This window comes from Capra hircus, chromosome 19 (assembly GCF_001704415.2).
Source record: "Capra hircus breed San Clemente chromosome 19, ASM170441v1, whole genome shotgun sequence".
NCBI lineage: Eukaryota > Metazoa > Chordata > Mammalia > Artiodactyla > Bovidae > Capra > Capra hircus.
In genome coordinates, this window is record NC_030826.1 from 42,703,126 (window position 1) to 42,717,198 (window position 14,073).

The window sequence follows — 14,073 nt, forward strand, 5'->3', positions numbered from 1 at the left end:
GGGACCCATTCCCTTCTCCAGGGGATCTTCTCAACCAAAGGATCAAACCCAGGTCTCCTGCATTACAGGCAGATTCTTTACCAGGGAAGCCCTGGATGTCTCCAGTAAGTGTTAACAGCTTGCCTACTCAAGAGTCACAAATGGAACCAAAATATAAACCCTCCGTGGCAAAAATTCAAGTACTTGGATATTTATCACTTCTAGCAGTGGGACTTTGGGCAAGTTTCTATACTGTGTCTTACAAATTTAGAATCTCATCTGTAGAATGGAAAAAATAAAAAAATAAATGGAAAAAAAAAATAAAACCAACTTTGAGGGGTCATTTTGAAGGTTAATTCATGAAAAGCAGAATTGGACATGTAACAGCTCTCAAATGCTGGCTATTACCACAGTTTGGCGAACTTGGGGCTTTTATCTATCATGGTTGCAATTAACATCTGCATGTTCTGGGTAACATTCTAAGCCATTAATAAAGCAGACAAAATTCTACGAATAGACCTGTACTGGGATTGCTATGCTGGAAGGAACGGCTGATTTGGGCCAGCATTCACTTTGTATTTGCTTGTAGGGTAACTTAACTGAGGCCTCATAGCTGGGGGAAGTCAACTTTGAAGGCCAGGAAGCCACCCAGGGGTGGAGCGTGGGAGGGGCAGGGAAGGAAAGTGAAAGCAAACAGCCTGCATAAGGAAGAAGTGTCTTCCCGGCTCCGGTGGTGGTCGAGACCAAAGCTCCTCAAAGTTCAAGCAAGTTTTCGTTACTGGGGACTCTGCCAATGTGTGCCCAGCTCTTGCCAACTGGATCCCAGACTGTGTCGGTGAGGAGGAGGGTTTTGGGGGTGGGAAGAATCAGAGGAGCGCCCCTTTTGGCCAGAAATCTACCGGTTTCTCAGAGTCTAGCAAGCAAGCAAGCCTCTTCCTGGTTTCTTGGAGTCTAGCAAGCAAGCCTCTTCCTACCCATCTCTTAGACCTGCAGAAGGTCCAGGGAGAGACCAGCTGGGATGACATCTCTAGGGTGTTGGTCCTCTAACTGCCTCAGAGACAGTTCTAAAAACTGCACCACAGGAGATCATGAATTCCTTGTGTGGATGTGCATTTTTCTGGAGAAAGAATCCATCATTTTCATTATATACTCAAAAGGGTAATGTGACCCCTAAAAATTCAGGAATTGCTCACACCTGTATCTCCTGAGATCTTCCTTAACAAATTCCTCCCCTCCTTACATTTCCATTTCAGCTTAACCTAGGACTCTCTTCAGGATGAAGGGAAGAAGTGTTCCTCTTCTGAGACCTAACCCCCACCCCCCCTACCCCCGTCTGCTCTGGTCCCCCCTTTCCCAACCCATGAATGCCCCGGCTCACGATAGACTAAGCCCTCTGCTGGCTGGTCCTCTGTTTCAGCCTGTCCAACTTTGATCACCAGTGCCTGGCATGCAGTAGGCACTCAGTAAACATCTGTTGAATGAATGAATCTCATCTAAATTCTTCAGCCTTTCTCACCCTCATACTATCCCATCTGTTACAAATACATAGATCTCTTTCTTGGAAATGTTTCATCTGCCTCTCAAATGTAGGAAGAAAGACCCCATACTTTAGAGCCAGCCTGACTGGTTTCAGAACCTGGTTCCTCCAATTGTGGGGCCCTGGACAAGTTACTAGCCTCTCTGCTGCTGCTGCTGCTAAGTCACTTCAGTCGTGTCCGACCCTGTCCGACCCCATAGACGGCAGCCCACCAGGCTCCTTCATCCCTGGGATTCTCCAGGCAAGAACACTGGAGTGGGTTGCCATTTCCTTCTCCAATGCAGGAAAGTGAAAAGTGAAAGTGAGGCTGTTCAGTCATGTCCAACTCTTAGCGACCCCATGGACTGCAGCCTACCAGGCTCCTCCGTCCATGGAATTTTCCAGGCAAGAGTACTAGAGTGGGGTAAAATTATATAAGTCCTATACCCTTATCCATATGGTGGGAATAGCAGTAACACTTCCACAGACGAATACCTATCTGCAAGAATTAAACTAAATAATCCCTAAAATACACAGTGAACACTGAGCACTCTGCTTGGCATATACTAAGTGCTCAGTACCTGTTCATTATTGTTAAAAGTACCAACATTTTCAGAACCCCAGTTCCCCAGGACGATCTTGATTCACCCCCACCTCACTCCTACCACTTTGCTAAAACTGCTTTCTCTCTTTTCAAAATTATTTTATTTATTTTTGACTGTGCTGGGTCTTCATTGTTCCAAGCAGACTCTAGTTGAGGTGAGTGGGGGGTTACTCTCTAGTTGCGGGATGCCGGCTTCTCATTGCAGTGGCTTCCCCTGTGGCAGAACCCCGGCTCTAGGTGTATGGGCTCAGAAGTTGTGGCTCTGGGCTCTAGAGCACAGGCCAAGTAGTTGTGGCTTAGTTGCTCCGAGGTATGTGGGATCTTTCCAGATCAAGGATTGAACCTGAGTCCCCTACATTGGCAAGTGGATTTTTTTTTAATGTATTTATTTTTAACTGGAGTATAATTGCTTTACAACATTGTATTGGTTTCTATCATATATCAGTATGAATCAGCCATTAAGTATATGTATGTCCTCTTCCCCTTGAACTTCGCTCTCCCATCTGCTGCCCCATGCCACCCCTCTAGGTTGTCATAGAGCACTGGATTTGAGCTCCCCACGTCATACAGCAAATTTCCACTGGCTATCAAATTTTACATATGGTAATGTATACATTTCAATGCTACTCTCTCAATTCATCCCAGGCAGGCAAATTCTTAACTACTGGACCACCAAGGAAGTCCTAAAACTGCTCTCTTAGAGGGACTTTCCTCTTAAACAGGAAATAAGGAAGGTGGTTTCAGGAAACTGTAATTTTGAAAAATCACCCCGAGAGCAGGAGGAAGCCACAGTGGTGGGAAGATGATGCACTCTGGCACAAATTGCAGTCAATTAGGGATCCTTTTTCAGATTCAAGTTAGAAGTGAGAGTTCAGATAAGTGAGACCACCACTGCTGCTTTGAACACCTCAGAAAGGGGGAATGGTTTCATTGGAACTGGAAAAAAGGAGCTTCAGTCAGTTCAGTCGCTCAGTCGTATCCAACTCTTTGCAACCCCATGGACTTCAGCATGCCAGGCTTCCCTTTCCATCACCAACTCCTGGAGTTTGCTCAAACTCATGTCTATTGAGTTGGTGATGCCATCCAACTGTCTCATCCTGTGTCACCCGCTTCTCCTCCTGCCTTTAATCTTTCCCAGCATCAGGGTCTTTTCTGATGTGTCAGCTCTTCACATCAGATGGCCAGTTGGAGCTTCAGCTTTAGCGTCATTCCTTCCAGTGAATATTCAGGGTTGATTTCTTTTAGGATTCATTGGTTTGATCTCCTTGCTGTCCAAGGGACTCACAAGAGTCTTCTTCAACACAATTTGAAACCATCAATTCTTTGGTGCTCAGGTTGCTTTATGGTCTAACTCTCACATCTGTACATGACTACTAGAAAAACCATAGTTTTGACTAGATGGACCTTTGTTGGCAAAGTGATGTCCCTGCAGAGATAAAAGTCAAAAGAGGCACAGCGCTTCCAATGGTAGCAGCAGCTTCAGGTCTCGGTCCAGTTCTGCCTCCAGTCTGGGCTCGAGCACCAGCACAGGCTCCATCAGTGGTTCCAGCTCATCTTCAGCATCAAACTGCTCAGTAAGTTCCAGCATGTTCCCCAGCTCCAGCTCCAGCAGCTCCTCTGGCTCTCCAAGTCCTTCTTGGCACAGACATGACAATAGGTGGCGTTCACGCTCCAAATGTAAACCAGCTGAAAGAGATGAAAAGGAAAGGAAAAGAACCCTTCCCCTAAACCCACCAAAGAACACCTGGGGAGGCTCACCAGGAATGTGATCAAGGATCACATCATGAAGATATTCTCCACCTCTGGGAAAATTAAAATGATTGACATATGCCTGTAGAAAGCATCCACCCCCATCTGTTTAAAGGCTGTGCCTATGCATGAGTTTGAAAATCCACATGAGACTGAGAAGGCGCTGAAGCTCATGGACAGAGAATAAATCAACGACCAGGACATTATGGCTACTGCTTCTACGGCCCCTTGGCCTTGGCCACCCCCCAGGCAATCCCCCCCACCTGCCCCTGAAGAATGCTGCCACTGCTTCCCACATGGCGCAGGTCCAAGGATGAGGAGAAGGTCATGTTCCCCTCGACAGACTCAAGTCCCTGGTGCTCCCATGATCCCGTTCTCCCGGGGCTGCCGCCACAACAAGAGACACTCTAGTTCCAGCTCCTCCCGATAATCAGGGCCACTGAAGCTCTACCCCATCCAACTCATTTCTGTCACTTTTCTAGCTGAAGAAGGATTGGTAGGAAAGAAATCCCTCCTCAGGGGCAGACTTGGAAGGTGAAGGGAGCAGTTGAGATGTTCCCGGGGCAGCAGAGTTCCAGCTGCAGAGTGTTGTGGGTTTGGTTTGGTTGGCGACTTGCTTGTAAAGATCCCCTCCTGTTTTCTAGCTAGAAAGCTTCCACATTTCTAGTTCCTGAGAGTCGGTTTGGTGGCAAAGCCAACAGAGATGAGCAGGGGGCTCCTAGTGATGGGTCAACGCCAGCCTGGGAGCACGTTTTCCATTCTACAGATGACTTGGAGGCCTGTGGAGTCCCACAGGAAAGGACATGCTTTTACACAATGGCCATTCCTGTTAGCCTGGCCCTACTCCCCTGCCTGAGTCCTCTTCTGACCTCTAGGGTAAGATATCTCCAGTTATCTACCCAAATGGTTCTTTTTAGACGTGTGCGTGCATACACCACCAGCCCCCGCCCCACGTCTCCCTCTCTTTCTGAAATTGGTAAGTTGAGAGCCAGGTGTGCCAGGTCACCACAGAACCCCCACACTGTTGGTATTCATGGTGGTCCTGCAGGTTACCTTGGCAACGTGTACATGGCTTTTCTGGCTTTTATTGTACAGTCAGTACTATAAATTTTCTGTTTTGAGTTTTGTAACTTTGTAGCATTTTAGATAATGTTGTGTTTGTTGAGTAGAGTAAAATAATTGTGTTGAATAAACCTAGAATTAGAGTTCAAAAAAAAATATATCACCCTAAATTCGTTGCTGAGAGACAACCTCTATTAATGACATTGTGATGTCTAGCTTCCAAGACTTTTTTGCATTTCTATACTTTAATAAATATCTTCATGAGTTAAAATGTTTAAAATCAACAGACTAGGAAGAATATAGGCAATTTTATATTTTGATTTTTTGGTTTATTGTGAGCATTTCATGTTAAATGTTCCTCTTTACTATGTGTTTTAATTGCTATGTTATATTTTATATGGGCTTTACCAGGTGGCTCAGTGGTAAAGAATCCACTTGCCAATGCAGAAGATGTAGGAGATGCCAGTTCAATCCCTGGGTCAGGAAGATCCCCTGGAGGAGGAAATGGCAACCCACTCCAGTGTTCTTGCCTGAAAAATCCCATGGACAGAAGAGCCTGGCGGGCTACAGGCCATGGGATCACAAACAGTCAGACAGACTAAGCACATAGCACCTAATATTTTATATTGAATTGTTTCTCTCCTGTTGGCCATGTAGATTTCTTTTTTTTTTTTTTTCTGTTGTAAACAAGGCTACAGTAATCATTCTTGTATGTGTGCCGACCTTTCCTTATGATAAGCAGGACTATTTTTTTGAGGATTTTTTGCTCAATCTCAGAGGTCACTATCATGCCTCCTGGCAGAAGGCCTGTTAGCAGCACTGTGCCCAGCCCAGGCTCTTCCTCCTTCAACGTGTTGTCCTTCATGCCTGCTCTCCCTCCGGTTTCACTAGCCTCTCCTCTGCGTTCTCCTCAGCTGGTTCTACCTTGTTTCCTGATCTCTTAGTGTTGGATGCCCCAGAAATCAGCACTTGAACCCCTTCTTGTTAATCTCATTTAGTTTGTGACTTTAAATATCTCTGCATGGATAACTCTCCTGTTTATACTCATGGCCTATATCAATGGTAAAGAATCTGCCTGCCAATGCAGGAGATGCAGGTTTGATCCCTGGGTTGGGAAGATCTCCTGGAGAAGGAAATGACTGGTGGCTCAGATGGTAAAGCATCTGTCTGCAATGCAGGAGACCTGGGTTAGGAAGATCCCCTGGAGAAGGAAATAGCAACCTACTCCAGTATTCTTGCCTGGAGAATCCCACGGACAGAGGACCCTGGTGGGCTACAGTGCCTGGGGTCACAAAGAGTCAGACAGGAGTGAGCACAAATACACACATACACATATGGCTCATCCCCTAGAATGTAAAAACTCCACAGTGAAGTTTCCTCTGTTTGGTTCACTACTGTATCCCCAGAGCCTAGAGTAGGGTCCGGCACACAGTAGATGCCTCGTAGTTGATAGTTGTATGAGTGAATATGGAAGCAAATGAAGGGGGGGGGGACTTCCCTGTAGCCCTCTTTTTCTTTCGCTGTTTTATTTTTCTTCTTCCTTTGTGTCTCTGACACTACCTAATTCTGGCCCTGGCCCTGTCCTGACTATGGCCTCTTTTTCCTCTCAGCATTCCTCTACCTGCGTGCATGCTAAGCTGCTTCAGTCATGTCTAACTCTTTGCAACCCTATGCAAAAAGCTTGCAACTGTAGCCCACCAAGATCCTCTGTCCATGGGATTCTCCAGGCAAGAATACTGGAGTGGATTGCCATTTCCTCCTCCAGGGGATCTTCCCAACCCAGGGATCGAACCTGTGTCTCATGCATTGGCAGGTGGTTTCTTTACCCCTAGGGCCACCTGAGAATCCTCTACGTTCATTTATCTTTCCTGAAAACTGACTAGGTATCTTGGAAGATTTTTTTTTTTTTCTGCTGTGCTGCACAGTATACAGAATCTTAGTTCCCTGACTGGGGATCAAACCCCCGCCCTCTCCAGTGGAAGCATGGATTCTTAACCACTGGACTGTCAGGGAAGTCCCAAAGATCACTCATTCTGTCTCTGGATGAGTTCTTCCACGTTTTTGGCTTCTATCATTAGCACATACTGTTCTAACCCAGAGTCCTATCCACCAAGTCCTGTTCCTGACACCATGTGTCTTCAGTACCCTTGGGTTTGACTCACTTTTGCCCACTAAGGGTATTTTTTGTTATTTTTGGTCCCATTGCATGACTTGCACTAGGACATAACCAGGTGAAGGGGGAACATATTTTCCTTTTTCTTTTTCATTGCTATGTCTTCAGAGTCTATAATACAGGACTGCATGGCACAGAGCATAAAATCTATATCAGGGGTCCTCAACCTCCAGGATCTAATGCTTGATGATATGAGGTGGAGCCGATGTAATAATAATAGAAATAGTGTTAGTCACTCAGTCATGTCTGACTCTTTGCAACCAATGGACTATAGCCAGTCAGGATTCTCCAGGCAAGAATACTGGAGTGGGTTGCCATGCCCACCTTCAAGAGGATCTTCCCAACCCAGGGATCAAATTCGGGTCTCCTGCATTGCAGGCAGATTCTTTACCGTCTGAGCCACTAGGGAAGCCCCAATAGAAATAAAGTGCATAATAAATATAATGCGCTTGAATTGTCCCCAAACCATCCTCCTCCCTAGTCCACGGAAAAATTGTCTTCCGTGAAACTGGTTCCTGGTGCCAAAAAGGTTGGGGACCACTGGCTTAGAGGATCTTAGTCCCCTGACCAGGGATTGAACCTGGGCCATGGCATTGAAAGCCCAGAATCTTAACCACTAGACCACCAGGAAACTTCCCTATTATTTAACCTTAATGGATCTCAGGTTCCTCAACTATCAAATGGGGATTATTAAATACAAAACATTTAACATAACACTCATCAGATGCCATAAACTACTTTTACAAATAAAATTATACATAGGTAGAAATTGGTATCCCCATTGTATAGATGAAACCAAGGTACAGAGAGTTAAACAACTTGCCCATTGTCTTGCAGTAGTAAGAACAGCTGGATGTAAGTCCTGGAGGTTTGGCCCCAGAATTTATGTTCTTAATTGTCACGTTACACTACCTGCCAATACTGCTATGATGAATACAGACAGCATGAGATTTTATTGTAGGGGTGGTCAGGTTCTAAACTTCACAAATAAGGAGGAGAATGCATTTGTTGTTGTTAGTGTTCAGTACCTAAGTCATGTCTGATTCTGCGACCCTGTGGACTACAGCATGCCAGGCCTCCAGGTCCACCACTGTCTCCCAGTTTTGCCCAAGTTTACATCCACTGAATCGGTGATACTGTCCAACCATCTCATCCTCTGCCTCCCTCTTCTATTTTTCTCCTTCAATCCTTCCCAGCATCAGGGTCTTTTCCAGTGAATTGGCTGTTCACATCAGGGAGCCAAAATACTGGAGCTTCAGCTTCAGCATTCTGAAGAATGCTTGCATGTAGTCAAATGAACCTCAAATCATTAATTCACTCCTAAGTATCCAGAATTTACAGTCTCAATGAGCTCAATGTAAAATGGATAAAAATTTTTTTTTTTCAGTTGAGCACCGGACAGATATTGGCAAGTGCCAATATTATAACTTGGTGCCAATGTTATAATGTTAAATTATATGTTATAATGTTAAAGAAATAAATAGCGTGTATAACTGAATTCATGTGCAGGTTGCTCAGTCGTGTCCAACTCTTTGCAACCCCATGGACTAATTCTCCAGGCCAGAATACTAGAGTGGGTAGCCTTTCCCTTCTCCAGGAGATCTTCCCAACCCAGGAATTGAACCGGGGTCTCCTGCATTGCAGGCGGATTCTTTATCAAGTGAGCTATCAGGGAAGCCCTGAATTCAAGTAAATCACTATAATCAGCCTTTGTTGTCCTTGAAAAGTCTGAAGTTTTGGCTGGGAATTGGAGATAGAAGCAGTTTCGTGATACTTAAATGGGATGGAGGCCAACTGTGCCTGGCATTTAGCAGGTCCCCAATAACTACTGGCTCTCTTCCCTTGCCTGTCGGGTCAGTGACGTTATACCAACCCTTGAACACCCAGGTCTGCAACCTCAGCACTGTCTCTCCAGTCTGTCCCCTTTGTCTCCTTAATACAACATCCAGAGTCTGGGGGCTTTTCCCCAAGGGACATACTCACCCGCACGTGTTCCTTGTGCCCACCGCCAGAGGCTCAGGTCAGCTCCTGTCCCATCTGTGAGAATTAGAGCTGCAGAATCTGGGCTTGTTTCCTCGTTCCACAGTTCCTGCTGCTCCAGTTCATCCTGCCATCACTGTCAGATAGAAATCTTTAATTTTTTTTTAGTATAGTTGATTTACAGTGTTGTATTAGCTTCAGGTATATAACAAAGTAATTCACTTATACATATATACGTATTCTTTTTCAGAGTCTTCTCTATTACAGGTTATTATAAGATATTGAATAGAGTTCCCTGCGTGATATAAGAGGTCCTTGTTGTTTATCTATTTTCTTCATAGTAATGTGCATCTGCTAATCCCAAACTCCTAATTTATCTCTCCCTCACCCCTTTTCTCCTTTGGTAACTGTAAGTTTGTTCTTTATGTCTGTCTTCACTTTGTCAAAAATTCATTTGTATCTTTTTTTTTCAGATTCCATATATAAGTGATATTATACGATATTTGTCTTTCTCATCTGATTTACGTCATTTAGTGTGATAATCTCTAGGTCCATCCATGTTGCTGCAAGATGGCGTTACTTCATTCTTTTTATGACTAATACTCCATTGTGTGTATAAAACATCTTTATCCAAATTCATCTATTGGTGGACACTTAACTTGCTTCCATGTCGTGGTTATTGTAAATAGTGCTCCTATGAATGTTAGGCTGCATGTGTCAGTGAAAACTCTACAAATTAGAGTTTTCATCTTTTCCAGATATATATCCAGAAACAACATTGCCGGATGGTATGGGTAATTCTATTTTTAGTTGTTTATTTTTTGGCGGCCTCAGGGTCAGTTCTTAGTTGCAGCCTGTGGGGTCTTCCTTGCATCATGCGGCTCATTCACTGAGGCACATGGACGCCAGTTGTGGCGAAAGGGCTCAGTAGTTGCAGCACACAGGCTTAATTCCTCAACCAGGGATCAACGCACATCCCCTGCCACTGGACCACCAGGGAAGCCCCTATTTTTAGTTTTTCAAAGAACCTCCATACTGTTTTCCATATTGGTTGCACCAATTTACATTTCCTGCAACAGTGCAGGAGGGTTCTCTTTTCTCCATACCCTCTCCAGCATTTATTATTCGTAGACTTTTCTACGATGGCCATTCTGACCTTGTCTGAAGTCATTGTAATTTTGATTTGCATTTTTCTAATAATTAGTGATGCTGAGCATTTTTTTCATGTGCCTCCTGGCCATCTGTATGTCTTCTTCAGAGAAATGCTTATATAGGTTTTCTGCCCATTTTTTGATGGGCAAATTGAGCTCTTTTAAACACTATATCCATTACCTCACTCCCCTTTTCAGAAATCTTCACTACTTCTCCATTTCCCTGCTGATAAACTTCCCTTCTTGAATATTTTTTAAAGTTGTATTTAGGAAGTTTTTAAAAATAAATAAATTTACTTATTTAAAGCTACGTATTGAATAGCCTTGCCAATTACTAGGTTTTCAAACTATATGTATAATTGGATCAAGATTTAAAGCAGAAGTAAAAAGAGGATAGGTTAAGGACTGAATCCAATTCAAGAATGCATTTTATTTTTAAAGTCAAGCCATCTTTTTCAAACAAAAAAATCCAGGTTTCTGATTTCCCTTAGAAATGGGACGATATAGGATACTGAAACCACATTCCATGTGAAGAAAACTTGGCTAGAGCCAAGATGGGGTTGCCACTCTAGTGGGGACATGCTGTCTCCAGGATGTCAGAGTCCCCACCTCCCCACATGACACTACATGGACTCCCCTGACTCATGGATGTCATCTCGCTGCCCCTGGGAATCACTGACTATTTCTCACTACTCTTTACCCAGCATTACTTGATCAAGCCCTAGGTTTCGTCTGCTTAAAACAGAGTGAGCTCACCCTGAATGATTCAGCACGCTCTGTAATATGCTTCTGTTATGTCGTTCGTTCACTTCATTCATTTACTCAACACACAATTTACTGAATGCCTGTTTTGTGCTGGGGACACAGAGATGGCCAGGACAGAGTCCCGTCCTTCCTAGTGAGCTCACACTTCCCTGAGCTGACCTTATTTATCAGGCTTCCAACTGCAGGGTGAGCGATCCACCCCACAAACAAAGGTGCATTTATTCCTATCCCTGGTGTCATTCCCCTGGCCATTTGTCAGCTCTCACTCTCTCTCTGGACCTGCCCCAAATCACGCCCAGTCTGAAAGGCTGCTTGGCACAGTGGAAAGGGTGGCAGTCATGGGACAGGCTGGGAGATCTTGGGTAAATTACTCCCCTATTTTGACTTTGATTTCTTCACTGTAAAGCACAGATTAAGAGTCTGGAGTCAGACTGCCTAGGGCCAGATGACTATGGGCAAGTCATCTGATCTCTCTGAACTACAGTTTCCTCCTCTGCAAAATAAGGGTAAGAGTGTATTTATTTCATAAGGTTGTTGCAAGATGTGAGTGATATAATTCATATAAAGGTCTTAGCACAGTACCTGATATACAGTAAGTGCCTAATAAATGTTAGCTGATAGTCTTATCTTACAACTCTAAGCCCCTATTCCTCCTCTAGGTCTCCCTTGTGTTAAGCCCTATAGGATGGTCCCTCCTCCAAATTCCTGCTGTCCTCCACCATCAATTGTGTGATTGTGAACCGTTTTGAGTACCATTTTATACAGGCCTGAGGGCTGGACCTTTGTCTTCACTGCCCTGTGTCATGCCCAGTCCCTCATAGCAGGAGCTCAATCGATGTTTTCTGTTTTGTTTTGGACCTTGTTGGGTCTTCACTTGTGGTGCACGCAGGTTCAATAGTTGCGGCACGTGGGCTTAGTTTCCTTGCTGCCTGTGGATCTCAGTTCCCAGACCAGAGGTCAAGCCCGCGTTCCCTGCATTGGAAAGTGGATTCTCAACCACCGGACTCACCAGGAAAGTCCCTTGATCAGCATTTGTTAAACTCTAGGGCTCCAGGAATGACCCAGCCATGGCTGCTGCAAAGGCTCCTGCCCTTCAGAGCAGCTGAGATGAGGGCATTCAGGCTGGGCCAGGACAAGCCCAGGCCAGGGTAAATGGGTTGGGTTGTTCTCAGGCTGAGCATCAGCCCTGCTCTTGGAGAGTCCTGAAGAGCACAGCACCCTTCCCCTGGCTCATTCATTCTCTGGTTGTTCCCCTCTGCTCCAACAGGCTCTCCAGGCCCTTCAGGAGGAACAGGCCAGACTAAAGATGAGGCTGCAGGAGCTGCAGAGGAATCTCAGGGACTGCCCCCAAGGCAAGGTAAGCTTCGAGGGGGTGTGGCCTTGTAGGGAAAGTTGCTGCTGCTGCTGCTGCTGCTAAGTCACTTCAGTAGTGTCTGACTCTGTAATTTCACTCCTGCTCTGCCATTTCCTTTCTGTGTGATCTTATCCACTTATTCACTTACTCCACTTCTTCATCCAGCTCTCATTTCAGGATTAATCCCTGGCACTCAGCATCAGTCACATATAATCGGGGGTGCTTACCTCCTGGGAGGGAGTTGGGGGCTCTCCCCAACCTTGAAGTCTGCATCACCCTCTCCTCCCTACCTGCAGGTCCCATTCCCTGTGCCCGAGTCCCCCCTGGTGTTCCGAGGACACTTTCAGAAGGGCAAGGCAATGGCCAAGTCTGTGGTTTCCCATGTGCGGATTTGTTACCCTCTGCCTGGAGGCTCTGCTCTGGTGACCTTTGATGACCCCAATGGTGAGCTCCAGGAAGCCCAGGGAGGGAGGCTGGGAGGCTTCCTAGGACCAATCCTGCTCCCCTTCCCCAGTGGCCAAGCAGGTGCTGCAGCAAAAGGAGCATCAGATCAATGTGGAAGGGTTCCGGCTGAGGGTTCAAGTCCAGCCCCTGGAGCTACCCATGCTGACCACCATCCAGGTGACAGAGTGGCAGGGCCCTGGGCCCTGCAGGGGGCCCCATGCACTGGGCACAAGGGCATTGGGCTGTGCCTGGGACCACTTCCTCCTGTCTTTCCCCAGGTGTCCAGCCAGATGAATGACCACAGAGTGCTGGTCAGTGGGTTTCCTGCCGGGCTCAAGCTAAGTGAGGAAGAGCTGCTGGACAAGCTGGAGATCTTCTTCGGCAAGACCAAGAATGGAGGTGGTGATGTGGAGATGAGGGAACTGCTGCAAGGAGGTGTCATGCTGGGCTTTACTGAGGCTGGAGGTAAGGGCCTTGCTGGTGGGATGAGATCCGGGGCATCAGGCCATGGGAAGGGAGAGCCCTGGATGCTGAAGGTCTCCTGCTCCGTCCCTGCAGTGGCCCAGCACCTGTGCCAGATGGGCCAGTTCATGGTGCCACTGGGTAAAAAGCAGTCCTGTCTGAGAGTCTCTCCCTATATGAGTGGGAAGATCCAGAAGGCCGAGGTAAGTGGGAAGATGAGGATGGCAACTGGGCCGGGCCACCTGCCTGCATGCCAGAAACTTGCCCAAGGAGGGAATCACTGCCCCAAAACCCCACTGACCTATTCGCTTCCTACTTCTCCAGGCCTCCTGCCCCCTCCCATACTCCCAGGGTCACCACCTGCGCCAACCTCTGCCCCCTCCCAAGCCCAACCTGCATGAGCCTTTGCCCGTCTCCTGGCTCCCTTTCCAGGTCAGGCCCCAGCCTGTGCCCCAGTCGGTGCTGGTGCTCAACATTCCTGATGTCCTGGATGGCCCGGAGCTACAAGACATCCTGGAGATCCACTTCCAGAAACCCACTCGTGGAGGGGGGGAGGTGGAAGCTGTGACAGTCGTGCCCCCGGGACAGAGGGGCCTGGCAGTCTTCACTTCGAAGTCAGGCTAGGAGCCCGCCTTACTCATTAAGCCCACCCCTCTGCCAAGGCTCTTAAACCAGGTTGGGGCTGGAGGCATGTACAGGAGAAAGTGATGACGCTGGTCAACGGAGGGAGGGATTAGGAGCGGTGAAATGTTGCCTGAGAACAGTAAAAGTGCCCGCATGGCGTGATCCTCTTCCTCATTTCACTTGATGAAAGGAAACTTGATCGGGGCATAG

General features: G+C 46.6%; 1 protein-coding gene and 1 pseudogene across 1 annotated transcript; both read left to right on the forward strand.

The window, feature by feature from the left end:
- On the forward strand, positions 659-14,037 carry IFI35 (interferon induced protein 35). Its single transcript, XM_005693886.3, has 7 exons — positions 659-814; positions 12,247-12,336; positions 12,630-12,777; positions 12,848-12,954; positions 13,056-13,242; positions 13,336-13,442; positions 13,672-14,037. Exons 1-7 carry the CDS (start codon positions 773-775, stop codon positions 13,861-13,863), a joined length of 873 nt encoding a protein of 290 aa, XP_005693943.2. The 5' UTR covers positions 659-772; the 3' UTR covers positions 13,864-14,037.
- Positions 3,527-4,824, forward strand: LOC102178108 (annotated as a pseudogene).